Below are 22500 nucleotides of genomic sequence, written 5' to 3'. Positions count from 1 at the left end.
AATACTATGAAAACGAGAAATCTCGGGTCTGGCGCCCAATGTGTTAACAAGTACATTGTAATCATGTATTGCATTTTTTTTACCCTCTTTTTTTTCTCTCTCTCTCACTCTAACAGTCAAGTCTGGGAGGAGACATTGTTGGACAGCCTGCTGAACTTTGCTGCCACACCAAAGGGCCTTCTGCTGCTTCAGCAGACTGGAGCCATCAAGGAGTGTGTGAACTACATGTTCTCACGCTTCACCAAGAAACTACAGGTATTCACTAAGAAACTACAGGTATTCACTAGGAAACTACAGGTATTCACTAGGAAACTGCAGGTATTCACTAGGAAACTATAGGTATTCACTAGGAAACTACAGTTATATATCGTAATAGCTTACGCTCTGCTAGTAGTGGAACTATCCCTTTATCCAGTCTAATAATGAATAATTTTCTCCACATGCACACACCCATCCGCCTGGCTACACCCACATCTGCTCCTCTACATAAGCGGGGTCGTGGCCACACTGGCCACACCATCAGCTCCTTCCCTATTTTCACCACCGAAAAAGTGTCTGTAACACACCACTTTAGAGTTTAGTGCCGAAATAGTTATTGGAGAAGAGGAGCTGCGTTGACATTGTATCTTTGTTTTCTCTCTCACAATCTTTCGAGGAAATACAGCGATAATGTCTTCGCCACTGGAGTGTCTAGAAGATGATGATCATTCTGACCTCCACCGGCGCTTCGCATTAGCGGCGCGCGTCGCTGAGCAATCCCCACCGGCATTGTCTCCGGCTCTGCAGCTGGATACTATGCTTGGGAGGCGGTCGGCTGTGTGAGGGCTGACGGCCTCTCTGGGCGGGTGATGTTTTTTGCGACGCGGGCACCAGGTGTGTCAGTTGTGGGGGGACAACTGCACAGCTTACGAAGGTTGGCTCCAGGCTGGAATCCTTTTTCGCTGCCCCTTAGCAGCGTGGAGGGGGTTCTAGTCTGATGCCTCACGATAACATTGGCTCCTCCTCAGTGAAGTCGTAGCTTTGTTTTCCTGGGACCGTGATTCCGAATCTGCGGTTCAATTCCCCGGGTCTCTGGACAAACGGATACCCTCTGCCGCCGCGCTGCCCCCGTTTTTCAAGATGAAAAACACCTGGCGCGAGGGGGGGTGAGCTCGGTGTTTCGTTATGAGAATATCTCTGAGCTCAGGTCGGTTGCAGCCCGCGTACAACGAGGGGCTTGCTGCCGATACCGCTGTGTCTGGTCAACGCTGTTCTGTAAGAGGGGCGTGTGGTGCCTTTTTTCCTTTTTTCTTCGGATAAGAAGAGGAAAAGACAGCGGCTGTCTGAAGTGTTGGCCTGTATTGCTATTTCTCACGTTGTACAGCTTCAGTAGTAGCCGCTTAGCTTGCCACTGTGTTAGCTGGCGGCTACGCTCGGCTAGAAACGTTAGCTTGATGCTATCAGTTAGCCTAGAGTTAGCTGTTTAGCTTATGCTACAACCATTGGCGCTAGCCGTGAGGATAGCGGGCCCTGGCACTCTGACTATGACGTCATCTCTGGCAGAAGATGTCGTCTGGCCTGCGCCATGACCAGCTGCAGGAGGGGGGCGTCACGCCGGAGAAAGGCTCCAGCCATTGCCTCTTCTGGCCTTGCCAGCGAGAGGCCTTGTCAACGTGGTAGACCAACCTGTGTTGCGGCCTTTCGTCCTGCGTTCGTAGGTGCAGGTAGGATGTCCATTGGACATTACCCCACGCTTCCTTCCTCCCCCTCCCGAATGTTTTTGGTTAATAACGATGTCTTCGTACTTCACTACATTTGGAGATACAACGTGTGGTGTGAAAATTGTCTTGGTCGCTTTTGTATAGCTTAGGTTAGCGTTGGCCAAGGCTTATGTCTTCTCTCTACCTGAAAACAGTGTTGTTTTTTACCTGAGTAAAAATTAACTGGGTTTTTTGTTGTATGATGAGAAGTTGTGTGTGTTCATGTAACGTTTAGACAACGTGGCTGAGCCCACAACTGGCTGGGTGTTACCCTACAACGCTGTACATAGTGGCATATGATCGAGGGCCTGAGTCCCTCTCTTAGCTTGTTATTCTTTACTTAAGGGTAATGATGAAAATAACGAGTGGCAAGTTTTTTCACACATAAGCAGAGCTGTGGGAAACCTGTTTTCAAACAAGGTTATCGGCTGTGGCTGGCGTGCATGATGTAAAGCTTTTACTCTACAGGCAAGTATGTGCTTCATCTGGCGCGCCATGCACCTGGTATCACGGCTCTGTTTTTTCATTTGGCGTCGTATCAGGGGTGAGGTGGTGAGGGGGTGGGTGAGATTATTCCCCGGTTTGCCCCCCCCCCCCCCTCCCCTCAAATATGATTTTGTTTACAAAATGTGTGTTGATTCACTATATTTTTGGGGATACGGTGTAAATCCCTCAGCTACTGCTGGGGTTGTGCTCTTGCTTAGAGAGAGCCAGTTTTCTCTGAAAATTGTTTGGTCGCTGTTATGTAGATTTAGCAAGGCCTGTGACCAGCACTTGATCGAGGACTTATGTCTTCTCTCATCATAAAAAACGGCGTTCCTCTTGCAGTAGTGAGAGTGAACTTTTTGCCCTTTTTTATTGTGGAAGAGGGTTGTGTGTATTGTGTTTTCACGTTTAAGTAAACGTGGCATTGAATCCACAACTGGGTTAGGTGTTGGCCTACAGAAGTTTACATGTGTAGCTCTTGTACCGAGGCCCTTGGCCCCTCTCTTGGTCTGTGTTTTTCTTACTTTAGGGTAAAGGTGTAAAAAATTCAGGTGGCAAGTTCGCACATGAGCCTGAAGCCATGTATAAAGCCAGTTTTTGCACAGACGAGGTTATCATCTGTGGCTGGCGTGCAGAATGTGAAGCTGTTACCCTAACAGGTATAATGCGCTTTCATGTAGCGCGCTATGACTGGTGTCATTGCTCTGCTTTGTTGTTGCATCGTATCAGGGGTGAGGGGTCATAAGGGGTGGGCTAATAAATCCTTTTCCCCCCAGCGCGTCACAGGGAGGGGGAAGGGGGGGGGGTTCCCTGGTTCCACTCCATGTTAGGATGGGGTCACAGGATTTCCCCCCGGCCATGGGATACGTCACTGGGCGCGTTTTCCTATTGGCCAGGAGATATCCGTGAGGTTACAGGCTCTGTGCTGCAGACCGCTGTCTTTGTCAAAGATGGATAATGCAATGCATTCGAAAACTGTTCGTTTTCTGCTCTGCTCTCTATTACAGTGTGTATTGGGCCGTTGGTCCCTTGGCCCAATTATTATTGCATGTATCTTTTTCAATTGTTACTCACGTAGAGGTCTCTCTGGGGGGAACTTCTGTCTTATGTATTATGTGAGGAGCAGAATTGACGGGGTTGCCCTCAGACGCGTCATATAAGGCCCGTGTCTGTGTCTTATTGACCGGCTTCCTGCTGCTCGTCCCAGACAGCATGGAGGGAACGTTGTCTGGTGTTTCTTATTAGAATTCACCATTGATGTGTTTCGGGTTTTTGACGTGCATATAGCGCTGGCCCTGGGTGCTTCCAATGTGGAACCACGTTATAGGCTGGCGCGCCTTGGTTGCCCAATTAATAGAAACAGCGTTTTTTATGCCGGCGACTGGGAAGGAGATTTTTTTTATCTCTACCGAGCCCCTTGGGGGTTGTCTCCCCGGTGCGCCGTCTGGCCGCACAGTATTGTGTGGGGGTAGCCTCTTGGGGCTTACGGCCATGCCGACCTGGACACACCCGATCTCGTCAGATCTCGGAAACTAAGCAGGTTCGGCCCTGGTTAGTTCTTGGATGGGAGACCCCCTGGGAATACCAGGTGCAGTAAGCTAGAGTGCTTCAGAGCGGCGTGCCAAAGGGGGGAAGGGCCTACTCTTGATTTGGGCCCTGTCCGATACGCTGGCGATGTGGGTGGTGGTGTCACCAGTGACCGTCTGGTGGGGTCCCGATGCTACGGCATCGTTGACCTCACCGGGCCCCCTTTTTCACGGGGTCCTGGCCCTCAGGTTGTTCCTAGGGCTGGGTCCTCCTCCGCGCTCCGCTACTACGGCCTTGCCACGGGGTTGGGTTCTTGACATTCGACCCTGTGATGTTGGGGACTGTGACGGGGGTGTTTTGTTTTGCTTCCCGTCCGTTCCCTGGTGGCATGTGGGATGCGCGCCTGAGTGGTCGCGGGTCCTTCTGTGTAAAGGTAAGTCCCACGGTCTGCTCACCCTGTGCGTTTTGAGGTGCTAAACCCTCTTCGCACAGTCGGATCCGATTCCCTCCCGTCCTCCTCTAGGGGGGTCCAGGGGGCTCGGGTCCTCCCCGGTTCTGATGGTTGTGGGGGGCCTCAGCGGGTACATCTGTCGAGCTTCCGCTCTGCTCAGCTCCTGTGTTCCACTACGAGCAGAGCGTAAGCTATTACGATATCCCCAGGCCATCAGGCTGCTCAACGAACAATAAACACTATGTAACAACCATCAAATGCACACAGCACACACACCCACACGCACACACTCACTTTAAACAAACAACACACGGCAGCACCCACTCTCCACACTTTAGATCACCTAAACACACTTTATATTTATTGGTAAAGGATTTGCACTACAACTCGTACACCTTACTGTAAATTGTACCTAAATTGTACCTCATCCCATTTCTGCTTTGCACTATATAGTATTGTATATTAGTACATTGCATAGTATATTGTATATTGTATGGTAACTCAGTTACTTCTATTCTGCATCGAACATTGTACATATGTCTATACTGAACACGGTGACCTCTATTTTTACTTCTATTTTATATGCCATACTATTTTATTTCATACTTATCTTGTCTAGCACAGTCTCTGGAGCGTAACAGTAAGAAGCATTTTGTATAAAAGTATTCTGTACTTCTGTATGACACCTATTAAAGAAACTTGAACTTGAAACTATATAACATACGGTTATTCTATAACCATAGTTATATGAGTATAGCGAGCGCTCTGCTCGGACTCACTGAGGGCCCCGTGGTCTTCGCCTTCGGTGGTGAAAGACTTGGGAAGGAGCTGATGGTGTGGCCACGACCCCGCTTATGTAGAGGAGCGGATATGGGTGTGGCCAGGCAGATGGGTGTGTGCATGTGGAGAAAATTATTCATTATTAGACTGGATAAAGGGACCGTTCCACTACAAGCAGAGCGCTTGCTATACTCCTATAACTATGGTTATAGAATAACCGTATGGTATTCACTAAGGAACTGCAGGTATTCACCAATAAACTACAGGTATTCACTAGGAAACTACAGGTATTCACTAGGAAACTGCAGGTATTCACTAAAGAACTACAGGTATTCACCAAGAAACTACAGGTATTCACTAGGAAACTACAGGTATTCACCAATAAACTACAGGTATTCACTAGTAGGAAACGACAGGTATTCACTAGGAAACTACAGGTATTCACTAGGAAACTACAGGTATTCAACTACAGGTATTCACTAGGAAACTACAGGTATTCACTAGGAAACAACAGATATTCACTAACAAACTACAGGTGCTCACTAAGAAACTACAGGTATTAACTAACAAACTACAGCTATTCACTAAGAAACTACAGATATTAACTAACAAACTACAGCTATTCACTAAGAAACTACATATATCCACTAACAAACTATGGGTATTCACTATAACAAACTACAGGTATTCACAGCCGTGTCCTAGAATTATATGGATTAGTCGTCATGAAACCGAAATTGAATGTTGTTCCACCACCACCTCCTAATAGACAGTCTCCTCCCCACCGCATGTATATATTCCCTCCCCGCCGTATGTATATTTCTCTCCCACCCACCCACCCCCTCCTAATGTACAGTCCCCTCCCCATCATATGTATATACTCTGTCAGGATCTAGGGCTAACAGTACTGTATATTTGAATACCGTTTAAGTCACAAATGTATCAGTACTAAATACCTATATGTCCCTATGCCATAAATGTCATGTATGTTGTGTATGTCATAAATGTCTATATGAATTGAAAATGGGGGACCCTGATGGAAACAAGACAAACGTCTTACTCAGGTCTGCATCCCCTTAACAATTGTGTGTATTGAGCCGTACTGTATTGTACCCATTCTGCAATCTGTTAAATAAAGTTTTCATTCATTCATTCATTCATTCATTCATTCCATCCTTGATGGATTATACTAGACCTAGTCCTGAATCCAAAATGTAAACCGGATGGAAGCCCCATCACATTAATAATAATAATAATAATAATAATAATAATAATAATAATAATAATAATAATACTAATAAAAACCTTGAAAATGCATTGGTAGGATGCAAAGGTAGGTAGGATGCAAAGGTAGCATGCAAAGGATGCATTGGTAGCCGCCATACCGTTTTTCTGGTTCTAATTAACTGACCACAGAAAAATGCAATGCAATCTTATAAGTGGTTTAGCAAAGGTTGTGTGGTTGGTTGTAGAGAATAATGAATACACATATTGTACAGTAGTATTATATAGGTTGTTTGTGTACTTAAAATGTTTATAAAACCATGTTTAAAGAGGGCGGCTGGGTGGTGCAGCGGACATTGCGCTCGTCACCAACGCAAGAGACACCGGGTTCAAATCCGTCTGTCGGCGTTGCCTCCGGCTTGGGCCAGCCGTCATACTGGCTCAATTGGCAGAGTCAGCGGGTGGAAGTCGATGGGTGGTAATCTGGACGTTGTGGACAGCGACTCCTACAGGTCGGTTGGGGGACTCACAGAGACAGGAAATAGCGGGGGTAGTGTGAGCCTCCCACACATTACACCTCGCCAATGAGAGTCCGTGCTGGCAGGTGAAAAGATGTGACGGGCTGCCTCCTCGTGTACCGGAGGGGACACGTGATGCAAGGCTTCTATCCTCCATACGACCGACCTGTGGGGGGCATATGCGAGCAACGTTCAAGACAGGGGAGGGGAGAATTGGAAACAGCGAAATTGGGATGGGAGAAAAATAGAAAATAAGAAGAAAAAGTGGATAAAAAAAAACATGTTTAAAGTGTTTATAAAACCATGTAGATGTTTATAAAACCGTGTTTAAAGTCAATTGGCAGTGTTAGCGCGTGGGAAGCCGGTGGGGTGTGTATCCTGGTCGTTGTAAACAGCGACTCCTACTGGTCGGTCGGGGCGCCTGTTCAGCAGGGAAAGAATCTGGGCGAGGTAGTGTGATCCTCCCACACGTTACACTCCCCCAGTGAGAGTCCTCGCTGTCAGGTGAAAAGAAGCGGCTGGCTGACTCCACATGTATCGGAGGAGACATGTGATAGTATCTATCAACCCTCCCTAGGCCGGCAAGTGGGGGGAAATGCGCGCAACGACCAGGAAGGGAATTGGCATAACGACTAAATTGGGATGGGAGAAAAATTAAAAAAAAGGGAGAAAAAAAATAGATAAAAAAATAAACATGTTTAAAGTGTAGATGTTTATATAGCCATGTTTAAAGTGTCGATTTTTATGAAACCATGTTTAAAGTGTGTGTTTCCTCCAGGTCAGTCGCTGTGAGAAGTTTGGTTACGGGGTGATGGTGACACAGGTGGCAGCGACAGCTCCTGGCGTGGTGGCTCTACACAGCTCAGGTTACACACACAATACAACTAATACATTTTGGAGGGGGGGGGTGGGGGGCAATACTTTTATTTTGCACCTTTCTAAATGCTCTGTGGATGTATTATTTATAAAATAAAATAAAAAAGATTACTCTACATAAAAAATGTCTCTATAGCACCTTTAAATTGGAGGTATTTTGAACCTTGAAGGGACGGGACTAGTGGAATATCACTTCTTCGATCTATAGTTTCCGTGTTGTGTCCAGGTTTTGTCATGGTGTTGGTGGTGGAGGTCTGACGGTGTTGTGTTGTGTTGTCTTGTCTTCAGGGTTTGTCCAGGCTCTTGTGGTGGAGCTGTGGGCGTCTCTGGAGTGCGGCAGAGAGGACGCCCGAATGGTTCACCCAAAATCTACACCCACAGACCCTATAGACAGGACCTGTCACAAGGTACATTGGGCTGCTGTGTGTGTGTTTGTCTGTCTGTCTCTGCCTGCATGCTTGTTTATGTGTGTGTTTGTGTGATTAGTAGGGTTGTCCTCGGCTATAGAAACTTAGAGAGCTGTACTGGCTCCCCATCTCCAGACAAATCGGCTTCAAGGTCCTTGACCTCTCATTACCGTGCAGCGAGGGGAACAGCTCCCTCCTACCTCCGGCCAATGGTCTCTAACTGCACACTCTTAAGACCCCAAGCTCTGCATCGTCTGGCCACCACAGACCCACTCCTATCGGAGCTCCTGGGGGGTTATCAAACCAAGCAGGCTATTCTCAGTCCTTGCTCCACAATGGTGGAACGAACTTCCCACCACAATCGGGACAGCTGAAACCCACCCAATATTCTTCCATCGACTAAAAACACATAAAACATTTTCACACTATCTGAAATAAATGAATTTAAATAATTTTTTTTTACTATTATGTACCTTACTACTATGCTACTATACTTAATACTACTATTTATCATGCTAACATGTTTATACTACTATGCACTCAGAGTAAGACTCAAGTTCAACACTATTCGACGAACAATGCCACTGACCCTTAGCTGCCACAGATGTACCCCTCCTGCTGACATGTTGTTGTTCACAATTTTTTATTTGGATAAAAGCATCAGGTAAATGTTAATGATTAGTTGACTAATAGTTGATTAATAATTGATTCGTTGATTTCATCAGCAAGTCTGTAAAATGTGAGTTTTTGTTTGCATCTTTATTTTTGTGCAGGCGCACGTGTGTGTCAGGCATATTCTTCAAAAAGGGGGAAATCTGCACTCAGGAAATTATGTTTAAATTAGGCGTGTCAATATTAACATGTTGATTTTTCTGGTGAATTACATCCTGACAGTTACCCAAGCTGCCACCTGTTATTTGTTGAATAACACCATAGTTGACCAGTGAATTCTTGTTTTCTCTTTGAAATGTATCTATTTCTCTCTCTCTTCCCCTCTCTCATTCTCTCTCTCTTCCTCTCTCTCATTCTCTCTCTCTTCCCAGTCATTCCTATCCTTGGTCAACCTGCTGTCTTCTTCTCAGTCGGTATGGGAGCTACTGGGTGGTCAGCCTCTCCCCAACAAGACAGAGTACAGCTTGAGGGAGGTCCCCACATCCATACCTGTCAGTATACACAATAACATCCTCTCATACAACTAGTTTATACACAATAACACTCTCTCATACAACTAGTTTATACACAATAACACTCTCTCATACAACTAGTTTATACACAATAACATCCTCTCATACAACTAGTTTATACACAATAACACTCTCTCATACAACTAGTTTATACACAATAACATCCTCTCATACAACTAGTTTATACACAATAACATCCTCTCATACAACTAGTTTATACACAATAACACTCTCTCATACAACTAGTTTATACACAATAACATCCTCTCATACAACTAGTTTATACACAATAACACTCTCTCATACAACTAGTTTATACACAATAACACTCTCTTATACAACTAGTTTATACACAATAACACTCTCTCATACAACTAGTTTATACACAATAACATCCTCTCATACAACTAGTTTATACACAATAACACTCTCTCATACAACTAGTTTATACACAATAACATCCTCTCATACAACTAGTTTATACACAATAACACTCTCATACAACTAGTGTATAATACACAATAACACTATCTCATACAACTAGTTTATACACAATAACATCCTCTCATACAACTAGTTTATACACAATAACATCCTCTCATACAACTAGTTTATACACAATAACATCCTCTCATACAACTAGTTTATACACAATAACATCCTCTCATACAACTAGTTTATACACAATAACACTCTCATACAATTAGTTTATACTTTATGTTATACACAATAACAGTCTCTCATACAACTAGTTTATACTTTATACACAATAACATTATCTCATACAACTAGTTTCTACACAATAACACTCATACAACTAGTTTATACAGTTACACTCTCTCATGCAATTAGTTTATATACACAATAACTCTCATACAATTAGTTTACACATAGTTACACTACATATTGCAGTACCTCTTTCAGCCACCGGATGGCATATTTTCACAACTTTTGTTTTTGTCTCATTCAGCCAACGTCTCACACCAGTCCACTTAGAAAAGTAACCACCAGAAAACTATCAGGATGCATAGCATACCATACATTTTATACTATAACCTGTTATGGTTTGTAACCGACCCCAATCGCACAACACAAGACAGGTATGAGAGTAAGCCAAAACAGGGCAAATATTTATTATAGAACAAAAAGCGGCACAGTCCCTTTAAGGGAAAACACAAAAACACTAGAGTCAAGGAAATATGGAAAATGCAGCACTGTGCCTTTAAGAGGCGAACAGGCTAAGGGACTAAGGCTAAGGGCCAGGGCTAAGGACCAGGGCTAAGTGTCAGGGCCAGGATCAGGGGCACTGGAGAGGGGGACAGGGACAGAGGCCCGGAGAGGCGGGCTGGAGACAGGGACAGAGAACAGGGTTAAGGCCTTGGACAGGGCGAGGGCCAGAGCTGCTTACAGGGATGAGGACAGGGTTCCGACGGCGGAGGCCTCGACAGCGGAGGCCGGGCACAGAGACAGGGGCCCGACGGCGGAGGCCTGGCACGGGGACAGGGGCCCGACGGCGGAGGCCGGGCACGGAGACAGGGGCCCCGACAGCGGAGGCCGGGCACGGAGACAGGGGCCCGACGGCGGAGGCCGGGCACGGAGACAGGGGCCCGATGGCGGAGGCCTGGCACGGAGATCCTCTTCGTCCCTACACCGAGTAGGGCTCTGCTGCTCTTAAAGGAATCCTCCTCCTCCTCCTCGGATGCTGCAGACGGGCAGCGCAGAACACAGGGGGTCCCAGGGGACCTGGGCGAAGAGACGCCATCCTCCCGTGAAAATAGGGAGCGATGGCGCGCCGGCTTGACGTCTGGAGTGGGAACACTGGCAACCTCCCGTAGAGAATTAGAGAGCGAAGGCGGTGTCCCACTCCAGGCAAACGGCGACAGGTGGTGATGGCCGGCACGTCGTCTCACGCCGGAGACGCGGCAGGTGATGGTAACGTACAGAATGGTAACGTACAGAACTCCATGAACACAGACACAGATACAGAACGACCCGACCAGGACTGGAAGGGAGGTCCAGGTATATAAAGCCCTCAGGGGCGCTAATCACAAACTATGACAGCTGCGTGATGGTAATTGAACAAGAAAGTCCAAGGGTGGGGGCTGGTGAAGAGTAGAGGAGAGTAAATCATCGCAAGGGTGGGGGCTGGTGAAGGAGAGTAGAAGGCAGGGAAAAGTTCTCACAAGGGTGGGGGCTGGTGAAGAGTAGGAGGCAGGGAAAAGTTCTCACAAGGGTGGGGGCTGGTGAGGTGAGGAGACAGGGAAAAAAGGTCCAGGGAACAGGCGAATCCTCACATAACCTTTGAAATCCATTACTATTCCCTCCTCTTTCCTCTCCATAGGATTTGATGGACAGGCTGATTGCGGTGAATTCTGACGTGAAGATCCATTCTCTATTTAACTACGAGGAGTCTCACACATTCGGCTTGAGGTGAGGTCGATGGCACACACATACTGTATTGACTGTGCTGAATGACAGACGGACAGACAGACAGACAGACAGACAGACAGACAGACAGACAGACAGACAGACAGACAGACAGACAGACAGAACAATAGAGCAGAGGTGGGCAACCTCTTATGTCTTTTTGATCGACCGGTCGATCTCAAGGGGCCTCTGAGTAGATCTCTGAGTGATTTGGGAATCCCAGACAAAGATAGCCAATCACACTCAGGCTTTCCGTTTTCAACTTGAATCTCAACTAATCCCTGTCCAGTGTGGCTCTTCTTTGCGCCGGCTCTCCCTGGTCTCCACTCTCTGGGACGATGTCATAGAGAACAGCCCTGCTGGGATTATACATGCACTGCATTCAGCCAGGTGTGTTGCCTGCTTACAACCACAACTGAGCTGATGAGACCGCAAGACTGCATCACTGAGAATGAGAAGAGACACCAAGAAGAGACAGAAGCCCGAACCTGTCCACACAGAGTGGAAGAGGAAGAAGAGGATTATTTTGTCTTCATGTCTAACTATGTAACTACTGCACAACGCTGGCAACATAATTCCAAGACATGATTGATTGATATTTAAAATGTTTGTGTCTTACATAGAGATGTATGCCCTGCCCATATGGGTTTACAAGACACATAAACAATATTATGTATATAGTATACTTAAGAATAAGTATATAGACCAAGATGGCCACAAAAAAGAAAACATAACAAGCTGTAAACAATGTACTTCAAAGAAACAAGGGGAATTCATATAAAATTATATAGGATATAATGTGATTTGTCTCAAGTGCCATGCGTTCTTCAAAAATCCTGCAAAACTGAAAATCTCCTCCACAAAAAATAAATAAAGCCCTCCTCAAGTCGGTGTACAGAGGGCAGTGAAAAACGAAATTAAATTCATCCTCCACCACTCCCAGACAAGATGTATCCAGCCAACAGTGAAGTGAGAAAGAGAAAGGAGCTCGAATTGATCTGCAGTTTTTACTATGCGGGCAAAAGCTGCGACTTCAGCCTCCTATCATATCAGCCACGTTCTCCGTCCTCCTATCATATCAGCCACGTTCTCCGTCCTCCTATCATGTCAGCCACGTTCTCCGTCCTCCTATCATGTCAGCCACGTTCTCCAGCCTCCTATCATATCAGCCACGTTCTCCAGCCTCCTATCATATCAGCCACGTTCTCCGTCCTCCTATCATATCAGCCACGTTCTCCAGCCTCCTATCATATCAGCCACGTTCTCCGGCCTCCTATCATGTCAGCCACGTTCTCCAGCCTCCTATCATATCAGCCACGTTCTCCAGCCTCCTATCATATCAGCCACGTTCTCCGTCCTCCTATCATATCAGCCACGTTCTCCGTCCTCCTATCATATCAGCCACGTTCTCCAGCCTCCTATCATATCAGCCACGTTCTCCGGCCTCCTATCATGTCAGCCACGTTCTCCAGCCTCCTATCATATCAGCCACGTTCTCCAGCCTCCTATCATATCAGCCACGTTTTATTTTTATTTTATTTATCCTTTATTTATCCAGGAATGTCCCATTGAGATACAAGATCTCTTCTTCCAGGGAGTCCTGACCACACAAGGCACACAACAAGTTTCAACATAAAACAGGGCATTAAACAAAAAACATACAATTCAAATATAAATACAGAAAGCCATTTGTGCAGTGGCAAGGAGCATAATCAGATCAGCAATAGCATCAGGTAAAACAGTTACATGTTTCATAAAGGGCTAATCGTAGCATACCTTTAAAAGCATTCACAGTAGGAAGTGCCTCTAGTCTAGACAGTGTTTTACTTGCAGCGTATTCCATAAAAAGGGAGCATAGTGGGAGAATGCAGCTTTACCAAGCTCTGACTGCATCAGAGGAACATTTAAAAGCATTTTATTGTCTTCTTTGGTACAGAGAGGACCATCCTAATGACTGAGTGGTGGGTGCGATAGCCTGCACCCGTTACAAAACGTATGGCAGTATGGTACGCAGAATCCAGCTTTTTAAGCAGGGAGGAAGGAGCATGCATATAGATTACATCGCCATAGTCTAATACAGGCAGAAAGGAACTCTGCACAATTCTCTTCCTGGCTTCAGACGGGAAACATTTCTTTAACCGGAAGAAAAAGCCCAGTTTAGGTCTAAGTTTTCTCAGTAGGTTCCCAATATGAACATCAAAGGCCATCTTTTCATCAATCCATATGCCCAGATATTTATAGGATGCTACTTTGTCAAGGCATGTCCCTTCCAGTGTCAGAATCGGTTCTCCATCCTCCTATCATATCAACCACGTTCTCCATCCTCCTATCATGTCAGCCACGTTCTCCATCCTCCTATCATATCAGCCACGTTCCTCAGCCTCCTATCATGTCAGCCACGTTCTCCAGCCTCCTATCATGTCAGCCACGTTCTCCATCCTCCTATCATATCAGCCACGTTCCTCAGCCTCCTATCATGTCAGCCACATAGATAGTCAGAACATGAAGTAATCAGGCGTGCTATCATTTAAAGGTCCCATTCATACTTTTTTTATCATCATGATAATATAAATTTGCATACTACTTTTCTCCGCAGATAGATCAAATGCATTTAAACAAAGTATTATTGATATTAAATGATTGATTCATATGTTTGCATTATTCTGCAGCCTATACTGATGGGGAGGGGGGGGCAAGATGACGAGTATGCACAAATAAGACAAATAAAGATTTCAAGCATTATAAATATGTAAATATGAATAATAAAATGCAATAAAACAAACAAACACAAAGTCTACAGCACACCTGCATATATCTTCATCCTGAGTGACTAAGCCATTTCTTCATAGCTTACATTTACATTTACATTTAGTCATTTAGCTGACGCTTTTATCCAAAGCGACTTACAAGTTCTGTATGACAAGTCATCAGCTTGTTTAAAATTTCTGTCAGAGTCAATACTTTTTATAGACACTGGCAGTTTATTCCACTCACAGGCTGCTGAGTACCGAAAGGTATTTTTCCCCATTGAGCTCTTGAATTTGCACAGTTTAATGTCAGTTAAACTGCCCCTGGTTGCATATAAGTGGGTGTCCCTAAAGCACATAAAATTATTTGACAAGTATGAGGGGACCCTATTGAACATTATTTTATGGGTAAGGCCCAACTTAATTTGTATCACCCGTTTTTCCACTGGGAGCCAGTTTAGTTGATTAAGTATAGCTACATCCAGGTGAGTGCCGGTAGGAAGCTTCATCACTACTCTAATCTTTTTATTTTGGGCAGTCTGAAATAAAAAGATTTTCCCCTGGGGTGCACTACTGTACCATAAGGGCACAGCGTAGTCAAAATGACTCTGGATCAGGGCACCTGACAACAGCCTAAGTGTTTTACTATCCAACATCTCAGACTTACGAGCCAGGAATTCGTCTTTTGGCTTATTTTAGCGAGGGCTTTCAAGGCCATAGCCTCCCCTGTGAGATGTTTGTCTAAGGTGCATCCTAAATAAACTACCAAATCCTTACCAGCAATGACTGACTCTCCTACCTGGATCTAGGGTGACCAGGTCAAAATGGTTCAGTCGCAGGACAGCAGCACTGCTTTTGCGGGACAATGCGGGACATGTACAGTAGATGAAAAAAAAAAAGTATTTACATTTTTTTTTTTTTTTATTGCTAATTAAAATTAAAGAAATGTATTTATTATTTAAATGCCTTTATTTCATATTCGACGCAGACGGTAGGCAATATATAGCACATATTGTTATTAATCTTATTAAACTGTATACTGTAGATGCTTCACCAATCACCTTCTCAGCCGCTACTGTCTATGTCACCAACATCTTTATTTAATCACACTTTCATCATTAAGCAGGTAACCATCAATCTTGATATCCAAGCTGATAAAATCACTCCATTAATAGAAAGAGCAGGAGCTAAGTCTTTTCAGCCATCTTTTCCTGAGCATTATTAGCAGTGAAGTGTAGAAGAGAGGAGACGGAATGCGATGGTTGATCTTCACAATATAATAATGTTTTTATTGTGAATAGCGGATCACTCAGTTGCTCATATAACAAAAAGGGTGAGACCCAAAGTCTCCACAAACCCTATATATGACAGCACAGTCTCCGCAATATGTGTCTGGTGAACCCACAACATTTTTTAAACAATGCAGAGGCCAGTTTGCTGCTGATATTAAGAGCTTCAGCTGCTTCGCGAAGCTCTTGGAAGCTGAATGCTCTCTTCTTGAGAGCCATGCATGACACCTGTTTCAGGTAATTCTGATCAGAGAAATCAAACCATTTGTCTAGGTAAGCGAGCGCTCTCTGATAGAACATTTAAAAGTCCTGTTCGATCGCAGCAGCCTGTGCGGCCGGTAGGAAACCTCTGCATGAGAGCACTGGTCTCGAATCCAAAATAACGGTCCTTTGATCGTTGTTTCAGTCTTAGACTGGTCATGAGCTGGAAAAGCTCACAGACAGTTGTGTCATCCCCCTCAACTTCAAGCACTGCGTCGTAAAAAAGCTTTAGGCTATTCTGCAGAAACATCAGGTATGACTGACGTCACACACACTGCAGCTGCCTCGGACTGTCTGACAAGTGACAGGCAGCGCGACTCGCGAGACTCGACTCGAGTCGAGCTGCTCCGCTCGGCTGCGCATTGGTTTGTGGTCGCCCCTGGGGACTTTCACAGCTTTACTTTGGATCCAAAAAGTATGGCCTCAGTTTTCCCAAGGTGGAGAGACAGCTTATTGTCGGCCAGCCATGTTTCCACACTCTGAAGCTCCTTACTTAAGGTCTTCTCTACCTCTCCTATGTCTTTGTGAGACACAAGAATGGCAGAATCATCAGCGTATAGAAACAGGTCAGACATACAGGCAGATTTCATGTCATTAATATATAATAAATCTATATTATGCTAACATTCTTGGAGGAAAAGGTACCAACATTTTATATCAACCATTTGGGTCCTACCCGAAAGGTAGGAGTTTACCCATTCAATTGACAACCTGCTGAAGCCTATGGCCTTTAATTTCATTAGCAGGATGCCATAGTCTACCGTATCAAAGGCCCTTTTGGAGGTTGAGCAAGGCCATTCCACAAAAGTGGCCAGCATCAACCTCTTTTCTGATCTCTCCAGCCTGGGAAAAGGGCAAAGTCGATCTCATGCCCAAAAAGGTTGCCCACCCATACAATGCATAAACATGTTACGTACACACGCACGCACGCACGCACGCACGCACGCACGCACGCACGCACGCACACACACACACACACACACACACACACACACACACACACACACACACACACACTGGCCACACATCAATAGCACATTGACTGGGCCTTTGTAGTGTGATTACCAGACATGGACTGGCTGAGTGATGGGAGAGTTCCTCTGAGACCCTGATAAAAATGTACAGGAGTATTTATATTACTGAGAGAGAGACAGAGAGAGGGGGGTGTATAGGGAGAGATGGAGGGAGGGAGAAGCATATAGAGAGACAGAGAGAAAGGGGGCAGGATGGAGTAGGGGAGAGAGAGGGAGGGGGATATAGATAAAGAGAGAGAGATACAAGGAGAGCAGGAGATGGAGAGTGGGAGAGATGGGGAGCGGGAAAGAGATAAAGAGAAGGATATAGAGAGAGGGAGAGTAAGACAGAGAGAGAAGGAGAGGGAGAGTAAGAGAGAGGGAGAGGGAGACAGAGAGAGAAGGAGAGGGAGAGTAAGATGGATAGAGAAGGAGAGGGAGAGGTGTTGTGGAATTTTTTTTTACCAAGTCCGTCGAACTTAAGAGCAATTGAGATTGAGTCAATGGAGAGGAAAAAAGATTTTTTTATTCTGTGCAGAGTCTCAGTTCGATACAGAGAGCTGAAGACAATCTGCGAAGTGAGCCACGAGGCCAAGGATACTTTCAGCCTTATAGTAAAATAAATCAAGGTTTTGCATACGGAAAAGAAGTCAGGCAGTTCTCGTAAGATAACAGTGTGGGGTGAATACTGATAAGCTCCTAATATTGTGTTATGAGAGAGTTAGTCGTTAGAGTGGTTCCAGACAAAACATGCTCTCTGTACACCAGAGCGTTCACTCGTAGTAAGCTGATTCATAAAATGAAGTAAAGGAATAGTACAATAAATATTGCTTGAAGGGTACAACGAATTTCACAACTCTGCAAGCAGGCATACCACAGGTCTCCACAACACTGCAAGCAGCCATGACACAGGTCTCCACAACACTGCAAGCAGCCATGACACAGGTCTCCACAACACTGCAAGCAGCCATGACACAGGTCTCCACAACACTGCAAGCAGCCATGACACAGGTCTCCACAACACTGCAAGCAGGCATACCACAGGTCTCCACAACACTGCAAGCAGTCATACCACAGGTCTCCACAACACTGCAAGCAGCCATGACACAGGTCTCCACAACACTGCAAGCAGTCATACCACAGGTCTCCACAACACTGCAAGCAGCCATGACACAGGTCTCCACAACACTGCAAGCAGCCATGACACAGGTCTCCACAACACTGCAAGCAGTCATACCACAGGTCTCCACAACACTGCAAGCAGCCATGACACAGGTCTCCACAACACTGCAAGCAGCCATGACACAGGTCTCCACAACACTGCAAGCAGCCATGACACAGGTCTCCACAACACTGTAAGCAGCCATGACACAGGTCTCCACAACACTGTAAGCAGCCATGACACAGGTCTCCACAACACTGTAAGCAGCCATGACACAGGTCTCCACAACACTGCAAGCAGCCATGACACAGGTCTCCACAACACTGTAAGCAGCCATGACACAGGTCTCCACAACACTGTAAGCAGCCATGACACAGGTCTCCACAACACTGCAAGCAGCCATGACACAGGTCTCCACAACACTGTAAGCAGCCATGACACAGGTCTCCACAACACTGCAAGCAGTCATACCACAGGTCTCCACAACACTGCAAGCAGCCATGACACAGGTCTCCACAACACTGCAAGCAGCCATGACAGGTCTCCACAACACTGCAAGCGGGCACTACACTAGTCACGTCTGGTGCCGCTCCATAGACGAGTCATGGCAGAGTGGTTTTGTGGACCCACAGAATGTTTTTTATAACCACATTAGATTTTTTTTTTTTTTTTTTGATATTTTTGCACAAATCTTTACATTATTTACAGAGTACCTTTTCACAGCATAATATGCAACATCCAAGATTCGCCTTTTTCATTTTTTGTGACAACATACAAAACATGCAAGAGACTCATACAAATACACTAATAACTGACATGGAAATTAAAGAAGCACTTACAAAAAAAAAAACATACTATACATTGTGCATATACATCCCTGATATATATATATATATATACATCATACGTTACATGTAGACCGATCTACCTGCGAGCAGGTATGTGCTGCATCTTTTCTTTTCTTTTCTCTTTTTTTTTTATTTTTTTACGTTTCAGCTACGCCTGTGTGTGTCTCCTATATACTTGTGTATCCCCCTATGTGTCAGTGAAAGCCTATATCTCAACTATGTGTATATGTAGGTGTATGTATGTCTATTTCCTATATATGAGTATGTGCATGTATGTGTGCCCCTGACGTGTATACCTTATCCTTGTGTATATGAGTGCGTGTAAACCTATTATGTACACATATGAATATGTGTATCCTAGATACTTGTATGTGGCTATATCTGCGCACATGTGGGTGTGATAGAGACAGTGACCGTTCCATAGACACACCATCCGGACATAAAATATATGTACATATATACATAATATATTATAGAGCACAAGTACCATCAGATCAAATCCCCTTTTTCATATTCATCCTTGATAATATTGTAATCCCATCTTACTCATTTGTCCTCAGATCGTTCAGTCAGGTGTAGAAAACTGTCCCATATCTCAGCGAAAATATCCTCTCTCCCTGCGACTCTATATGTCACCCTTTCATATGATGCTGTCCGAAACATTAGTTCCATCCATTCTTTAAAAGTAATATCAACAGGTGATTTCCAATGTCGTAATGCAATTCTACATCCTGATATCATGGCCATTCTATACCACATTCCCCGGTATTTAGGCAGTTTAATCCCTTTCGGTACTATACCCAAAACACATGCCATTGGGGCGTTATTTATCTTCACATTCAGGACCTTACTTAGGAATATCACAATTTGATCCCACATTTTCCGGACCTTCTCACATTCGTACAACATGTGCAGTAAAGTGCCTGTCTCCTTCTCACATCTCCAGCAGATGTCACTGTCCCTTAATTTCAGTCTGGCCAGTTTACTAGGCGTCCAATAGCTTCTGTTCAGTACTTTGTAAAAAATAAGTTGTGATTGCGCCTCCCTAGAGAATTTACTCCATTTGGATACCAGTTTCTCCCACATTTCCTCAGTAATCTCCTCATGTACATCGTTCTCCCAGCTCAATCTCAAACCCGCCAATTTGGGTGCATTGTATTCTCTTATAACATCATAAAATCTTGACGCACCGCCTTTCCTGCGCCATCCTTTATAGAATATTTCTTGAATTGCAGTAATTGGGCCGCACTTTGGTCCTCCTATTGATGACGATATACAATGTCTAATCTGTAGGAATTTATAAAAGTTTTTATTATCTATATCAAAATCCTCCTTAATATCCTCAAAAGGCAAAACCCCATCCTCCCCGGCTATATCACCTAGTACATGTATCCCCCTTTTAACCCAATCGTCCCATATGACTGATTTCTTCCCAATCTTTAGTTTCTTATTATACCATATAGAGGCTCTCGTAGTTAAGTATGGGCTATCACCAGTCATTTTGTGCGATTGATTCCAAGTTTCCCTGATAAATGCCATCAAAGGGTTTTTAAGAGGTATAGGTCTGTCTGATTGTGTCAGGAAGGATTCCAGAGATGAGGGATATATCATTTCCTCCTCCATCTTGACCCAAGCAGGTGCCTCCTCAGACGAGTGATTCAGTTTGGAGAGCTGGGAGAGCGAGAATGCATAGTGATACCAGTCTAGTTTAGGCAGGGATAAACCGCCATTTTCCTTTGCTGCATACATTTTGGCCCGTCCAAATAGCGGCCTTTTGCCCCCCCACAGATATACATTAATGACTTTGTCATACTGTCTGAGTAACTGGGTCGGGAGAGTCAGCGGCAACATATATAGGATATAATTTAATTTGGGAGCTAGTATCATTTTCACTAGGTTTATCTTTCCCAGGAGGGACATTAGATTTATTCTAGTGTTGTTCTCAGTTCTGAAAATCTACCGTGGGTGTTCTGTGTCGTCTATAACATCTCTCCCAATTCTTTCTCTGTCTCTCTGTCTCACTCTTTTTCTCTGTATCTGTCTCGCTCGGTCTCTCTATCCCTCTCTCTCTCTCTCTTTGTCTCCCTCTTTCTCTGTCTCTTTCTGTCTCTTTCTCTGTCTCTCTCTTTCTCTCTCTCTCTCTTTCTCTGTCTCTCTATCTCTCTATCCATCTCTCTCTCCCTCTCTCTCTGTCTCTAGGGTAGCCCTACAGTAGCTCCTTATTGCTACGTGTTGATGTACAAGGCAATAATGCAGGCTGAGTGGAGGAGTGGAGGACACAGATCAGATTGACAGTGGTTTGGTCTGGTGTGTGTAGGCAAGGCTATCTATCTCTATATCTCTATCTATCTATCTATCTATCTATCTATCTATCTATCTATCTATCTATCTATCTATCTATCTATCTATCTATCTATCTATCTATCTATCTATCTATCTATCTATCTATCTATCTATCTATCTATCTATCTATCTATCTATCTATCTATCTATCCTCTCTCTCTCTCTGTTGTTTTAACTAACAGATTACAATGAACATGTTTTTGTAATCATAATTATTCCTCTCATCTTGTAACATGTAATCTTATTACCAGTCATGGATGAAAGGAGTATTTTTCTCGCCAGCCCGCCTTTCCTCGTCTGCTCTCTCAGAATGGTTGCGGTTCCAACCTCTTCATAGGTCATGACCTCCTCTGGTAATGAAGATAGCAGACTCTGAGTTACTAGAGATGATGGAGTAGAGGCTTGGGCTGCAGCAAAACATTTATACAGCAATATATTGTGATATTTTGTGTTGCCAGTATTATATTGACACAGTGACACAAAGTATCAATATTAGATACATATGATTTTTTCTTTTGCTTGACCATCCCATTTTACTGCAATTAAAATGATTGGAATGAGATGAACAGGTGAACGTTATCCTATTGGATAAAACGGATGATACATATATTTCTATTGCCGATCACAATATACAATATCGTGACTCTAGTATCGTGATAATATGGTATCGTGGGACCTCTGGTGATTCCCACCCCTAAAAAAAGACGAATCGAAGAAATTGTGTTTGATTCAGTTGGGCCCTCTGGCCGCACTGAGCTGCACTACTCATCACTTGATGCATCATGGGAGGTGACATCAGTCCCTCTGGCCGCACTGAGCTGCACTACTCATCACTTGATGCATCATGGGAGGTGACATCAGGCCCTCTGGTCCCACTGAGCTGCACTACTCATCACTTGATGCATCATGGGAGGTGACATCAGTCCCTCTGGCCGCACTGAGCTGCACTACTCATCACTTGATGCATCATGGGAGGTGACATCAGGCCCTCTGGTCCCACTGAGCTGCACTACTCATCACTTGATGCATCATGGGAGGTGACATCAGTCCCTCTGGCCGCACTGAGCTGCACTACTCATCACTTGATGCATCATGGGAGGTGACATCAGGCCCTCTGGTCGCACTGAGCTGCACTACTCATCACTTGATGCATCATGGGAGGTGACATCAGGCCCTCTAGTGGCACTGAGCTGCACTACTCATCACTTGATGCATCAT

The 22500-nt window shown here is 44.8% G+C and overlaps 1 protein-coding gene across 1 annotated transcript in view; it reads left to right on the top strand.

The window, feature by feature from the left end:
* Nucleotides 1-22500, top strand: part of tbc1d32 (TBC1 domain family, member 32) — a 267311-nt gene that overhangs the window by 60669 nt on the left and 184142 nt on the right. Inside the window, exons 19-23 of the mRNA XM_084314169.1 lie at nucleotides 117-255; nucleotides 7504-7591; nucleotides 7890-8008; nucleotides 9052-9171; nucleotides 11534-11622. Coding sequence (XP_084170295.1) covers nucleotides 117-255; nucleotides 7504-7591; nucleotides 7890-8008; nucleotides 9052-9171; nucleotides 11534-11622 — 555 coding nt within the window. The remainder of the gene's footprint in view (nucleotides 1-116; nucleotides 256-7503; nucleotides 7592-7889; nucleotides 8009-9051; nucleotides 9172-11533; nucleotides 11623-22500) is intronic.

The sequence above is a fragment of the Notolepis coatsorum genome (genome assembly GCF_963971535.1).
Source record: "Notolepis coatsorum genome assembly, chromosome: 5".
In the NCBI taxonomy this organism is placed as follows: domain Eukaryota; kingdom Metazoa; phylum Chordata; class Actinopteri; order Aulopiformes; family Paralepididae; genus Notolepis; species Notolepis coatsorum.
This window is presented reverse-complemented; position numbering and strand designations above follow the sequence as displayed.